At 26.9% G+C, this 6,000-nt stretch overlaps 1 protein-coding gene across 4 annotated transcripts in view; it reads right to left on the bottom strand.

Moving 5' to 3' along the window:
- The window catches only part of LOC136088782 (MYCBP-associated protein-like), a 58,794-nt gene that overhangs the window by 37,832 nt on the left and 14,962 nt on the right, over positions 1–6,000 (bottom strand). For all 4 annotated transcript variants that reach the window (XM_065813499.1, XM_065813500.1, XM_065813501.1 and 1 more), the window contains exon 3: positions 1,836–1,939. In XM_065813499.1, coding sequence (XP_065669571.1) covers positions 1,836–1,939 — 104 coding nt within the window. The remainder of the gene's footprint in view (positions 1–1,835; positions 1,940–6,000) is intronic.

The raw sequence follows: 6,000 nt of genomic DNA, 5'->3' as shown, positions 1-6,000 counted from the left end.
GACATGACTAAGCAACACCTGTTGCTTAAGTCATGTCAGGAGTGAATAACCAAGTTAATACTTATGTAATAGGAAAATAAATTGCTACATATTTGTAAAATATATTATTTGATTAATAAGATTTGTAATGGCAAAAGAAATTAAATATAAGAATAGCATGCTTTTTTTTGTAAATGTATTTATCACATTTGATGTCTGTCTGAAATTGTTTCCTTAATATTGCCCAACTTTCAACGTTAACATAAATTACTAGAGGTAATGAATATAACAATTGCTCTGTTTGAAAACTTAAAAAAAAATTTTAATAGGTTCCCAAATTTTGTTAAAAAAATCAGTTCAGTAAATTAACAATGCACTAGCCCACAAGCTTTTGGAGTCATCACGATAGAAGAATAGTCATTCACAATAGTTCATCAGGAAATAAACTACCGGGTTGCACAATTTGGATAATCCAATGAAAGCGCAGACTATTTCAATAGGGGTAGTGAAAAAAAGTAAATATTTTATATTTGAATATTGGTATTAATGAATTTTTACTTTTTTACATAATAACTTATTGAAAAATAAAAAAAATTTTGTACAAATATATAGCAAATAGGTCTCTCGCTTTCCTGTGCATTGATAAAAATAGCAAAGTTTATCAAAAACATTTGAAAAACAAATTTTGAAATTGTCCGTGTTTCTAGCGCAAATAATAAATATTTCCTTAATATACTGACTGAAAAAAGTCACAAATAATTTGGTCTTTGAAGTAGTAACATAGTTTACAAATATTCTTAGTTTTCGAAGTAATATCATAATTTGCAAATATTCTTGGAATTTGAAGTAATATTGTAGTTTACAAATACTCTTGGTCTTCAAAGTAATATTGTAGTTTACAAATATTCTTGGAATTTGAAGTAATATTGTAGTTTACAAATATTCTTGGAATTTTAAATAATATTGTAGTTTACAAATATTCTTGGAATTTGAAGTAATATTGTAGTTTACAAATGTTCTTGGTCTTCAAAGTAATATTGCAGTTTACAAATAGTCTTGGAATTTATGTAATATTGTAGTTTACAAATACTTTTGGTCTTCGAAGTAATATCCTAGTTTAAAAATATTTTTGGTTTTCGAATGATTGGCAACATTTAGCCTTCAATAGTCACTTAAATTGCCTGGCATATTGTAGTTAACAAATATTCTTTAAATTAGAAATAATACTATAGTTTACAAATATTCTTGGTCTTTGAAGTAATATCCTAGTTTAAAAATATTTTTGGTTTTCGAATGATTGGCAACATTTAGCCTTCAATAGTCACTTAAATTGCCTGGCATATACTTATGTATAAATTTATCTGTTTACCATTAAAATCAGATTTGAATCCACTTGCAATTGGTATATATGCTTTTGTTTAGAACCTCTTTACTCAACCACCATTTTTTTGTTCTTTCTCAATGTTATTGTTCCCTAAATTGTTATTTTTTGCTGCATCTTATCAGATTGTCAGTCAATTGGAATTTTTTACAATGAAAAGAAATAACTATAAAATTTAAAAAATAGTAACAATAATCAACAAACAATTTTTAGTTATAAAAGTCAATAGTTAAATCATTATTAATCTTTTAATACTTTTAAATTAAATTTTAACTTTTAAATTCATTTTATATTATTCAAAAACTCACAACTTTACAAACAAATTTTATTAATAAAACTTGCAATATTTGCTTACATAAAGTTTTAGAAATATTTTGTTTTAAAAATGTATATATATTTTGTTTTAAAAATGTATACTATTCACATACCAACAACATAGATAATAACAACATTTAAAAACTTAGAAACACTTTACTTTATTTTATTTTTAGAACTCTCCATGCTTCTGTCCTTTTTGGCATACTTTCTAACCATGACCTTATTTTTGAGCTGAGAGATAGGTGGAACTGGAACATGATTCTAAAGATGGAACTTTTTACAGTTACAACTTTTAAAATAAAAAATTCTTACAAACATACAGAATACATTACCTACATAAATTTTAATAATTTTTAGAAATTCAACTATTTTGTTATATTTATTTTGTTATCAATTAACAAAAAAATTTTGTAACCAACGCAAACACACACCTACTTTGTCAGTTGTTTTATGGAGTGGGACCTAAATAACCTTTGCAGATATGGGATTTGTATTAAAATTGTCAACTAAGTTTTATTTTTAAGTTTGTACTTTTTTTGGATAAGATCACCAAATTTGTCTTTTTTTGTTGCTCAGTGAAGCTAGGCCAATTTTAGCATTTCTTGTGTTATCAAAGAGCTTCAACTCTTGCGTTATAAAAGGGCTTCAATTCTTGTGTTATCAAAGAACTCTTGGGACATTTTGTGGCATGGTGTAAATTTAAAAATGTTTTTCCAAATGTTTACTTTTCTGCTATCAAAACTTTAAACAACATTTTGATTGTTTTTGCAGTAATGGTGAATACTTAACATTTAACTTTAGAACATCAAAAAACACCTTTTCTTGATGTTGTTGATTTTATATGGATCCATTTGACTTATAGTCATCAATAAAATAAGTGTAGGACTAATTGGATAGGTTTATGTACACTATTTGCATTATTTGTTACGTTAAATTGTAGTAGAAATATTTAGATCCAATTGGCAATGTTATTAATATCAGCTAGAAGACAGTTTGTTAAGTGTTACACTGAGTTAAGTTACACTGAGGACTTTTGTGTCAATATCAGCTAGAAGACATAGTTTGCTTTCTAAAGTGTTTAGTGTACACTGACTTTTGTGTCGGCTGCATACATTCTGAAAATTTTTTTGTTCCTTATGCATTCTGGCAAATCATTTATATAGACTATAAATAGTGTTAGACTCATGGGGGTGATGGCCCTGGTAAGTGACTGGGTTTGATATTTGACCGGAGCCTGGTTTGATAAAATATAGCCGGGACCAGGTTTGTGACTGGGGCTGCATAAACATTTATACATCCTAAAGTTTATATTTTTTAGCCTTGGGGAGGTGAATTAACATAAAAAAATAATAATAATAAATTAGACCTGCTTTATCTGCCAAGCTTGAGCCACTCTCCCATTGTTGTAAGGTTGCATTTCTTTCATCTCTATTATGATAAACCAAAACTCATTCTTACTTGTTTCTTATTCAACAAGTTGCATCCTTTTACTGTATCTGCCCCTTCATGCTATAAAATCTTTTATTATTCCAGTTTTTTTCCTTGCACATCAAAAAAACCTTAAAACTATTGGCCATCTTCATGTTTTTCTCTTATATACAACCTACAACTTTTCAAGTCTTCAGTTAACCATTTCCTAGTATTTTTACTTATTCTCTATTTTAAAGTAACTCATAACTTAATAGTGGTTGCTTGCAATCTTGTTGGAAGTAAACTAGAGTTTGAAAACATATATATATAAGCCAGTATTTAATAAATAGTAAATGTATGCATAAAATTATAACATATAAAGTATTATAGATTTTTTTCTAGCCCCGGCTATCAACCCCTGCTAAATCTTATAGTTTAGCCAGGGCCAGGGCCTCGATAACTTACTAATGGCACCAGATTGAAAAAAATCTCATTTTTAGCCGCGGCCGATGCCCTAGTCACCTACTAATGGTGCCAGAGGTTATTCAAGAATCTTGCATGGGCCTTTTGCAATTTATCTTAGAAAGGCCTTTTGCCAGAAAAATTTTTTTTACTACATTCTGAAAAGGATCATTAATATTCTTTTAATTTGCTTTATTTACGGTTTTACAAATAATATTATTTTAATTTCCTTAATGTAATTCTTTAACTGTTTGTTTCATTTAAAGTGTTAAATTTTGAGTATAATAGAACTTTGTATAACAAAATGCAACAGTTAAACAACATCGACAGTCAAAACAGTAAATATTTGGAAAAATATTATTACATCACATAAATCACTTTTAACAATTTAAGACAAAATAAATTAAACCCTATCAACCATTAAAAATAGATTAAACCCTATCAACCATTGAAAATAAACTAAACCCTATCAGCCATTGAAAATAAATTAAACCCTATCAGTCATTGAAAACAATAATTATATTGAAATCTAAATTGTTTAAGAAAAATAATCATAATGATAAAATTCAAATTAAATTTCAATGAAATAAGTATGCTCAATTATTTTTTCATAAAATAAAAAATGAATTGTTGCTTAGCATTTTTGTAACGTTTTGAAATCAACTTTTTTTTTAAAGAACCGTTTTGTTTTTATATAATTACATTATATAGTATTGCTATTTTAAAAAAGTACTTAAACAGTTTTTGTACATCTAAAAATAATATAATGGTGTATTTTATTTCTATTTGAAAATCTTATTTTATTTATTCTTGAAAGTGTAATTATATACAATTTAATGGCGCATTTTAATTCTATTTCGCTTTCATTTGTTTAATTAAGTGCAGTTTTAAAGAGCAGCAAGATAAACAATAACATCACATATATATAACTAAAACAAAACAAAAATAGAAATCAATTTTTTTTAAAACATGAAATTTTTTCATTAAGTAACTTTTTGATGAAAGTTATTTGTAATAACTACTTTATTGGTTTTGCTTACTTAGAAAACTTACTTGTTTAAATGCCGAACCAAACAAAACCATAAACTCTTATCTATAAAAAACTAACAGATTTTTCAAGAAAATCTTTCTTTAAAAATTTTTGTTTATATAATATAATTGAAAACAATTTATATAAGTACTGAAACTAAATTATGAAACTAAAAAAATTAAACTTTGTGATAATTACTATTTTAAATAAAATTTATATTTAGTTTGTAGCTAAGCTTTGAAAGAAATCAAAACATAAAACATACTCCATTTTAATTTTGAAGTTTTACAACGGCAACATGTTTCTTTGTATGGATTTAAATTATTTAACCTTTATTTTACACAATTAAAAGAAGCTTTATGGTACTCATTAAACACAAACTTTAGGCGAGTACTAGTAAAAAAAAAATGAAGCTTTTAAACTATATTTGCATAAGTATCAACGTTAAATAAACTGCAAAAAGCAAAAAAAATCAATTCAGTTTTTTTATTTTTTTCTCTAATAGCAATAATGTACATTTGCAATGTCTTCCATTTTCTCCTTACTTTTTTCTTTTCAAAGAATTTGCTTTGCTGACCAATGAAAAGCTGTTTTTCTGTTTAACTTGTTTCACACACAAAACAAATTTTAAAGCAACTTTTATTTCTGATGAAATTGACTTGCTTTAATCGTTACTAGTAAGTGCTAAAAATAGATTACAAGGAACAAAAATAATTGCTGTTTTCAGAGCTTTCAATGAAGTTGTAAAATCATGCTTTGATAATGGTCTTAATCAAGTACAATGATTCAAAGATAAGCCATCTTATAGTTTAAAATTGCATAAAGAGATCGAAGGCTGAATAAAGAGATCAAAGGCTGAATAAAGAGATGGAAGGCTGAATAAAGAGATCAAAGGCTGAATAAAGAGATCAAAGGCTGAATAAAGTGATAAAAGGCTGAATAAAGAGATCAAAGGCTGAATAAAGAGATCGAAGGCTGAATAAAGAGATCAAAGGCTGAATAAAGAGATCAAAGGCTGAATAAAGAGATTAAAGGCTGAATAAAGAGATCGAAGGCTGAATAAAGAGATAAAAGGCTGAATAAAGAGATCAAAGGCTGAATAAAGAGATAAAAGGCTGAATAAAGAGATAAAAGGCTGAATGAAGAGATCAAAGGCTGAATAAAGAGATTAAAGGCTGAATAAAGAGATAAAAGGCTGAATAAAGAGATAAAAGGCTGAATAAAGAGATAAAAGGCTGAATGAAGAGATCAAAGGCTGAATAAAGAGATTAAAGGCTGAATAAAGAGATAAAAGGCTGAATAAAGAGATCAAAGGCTGAATAAAGAGATCAAAGGCTGAATAAAGAGATAAAAGGCTGAATAAAGAGATAAAAGGCTGAATAAAGAGATAAAAGGCTGAATAAAGAGATAAAAGGCTGAA

The sequence above is a fragment of the Hydra vulgaris genome, chromosome 12, assembly GCF_038396675.1.
Source record: "Hydra vulgaris chromosome 12, alternate assembly HydraT2T_AEP".
Lineage (NCBI taxonomy): Eukaryota > Metazoa > Cnidaria > Hydrozoa > Anthoathecata > Hydridae > Hydra > Hydra vulgaris.
This window is presented reverse-complemented; position numbering and strand designations above follow the sequence as displayed.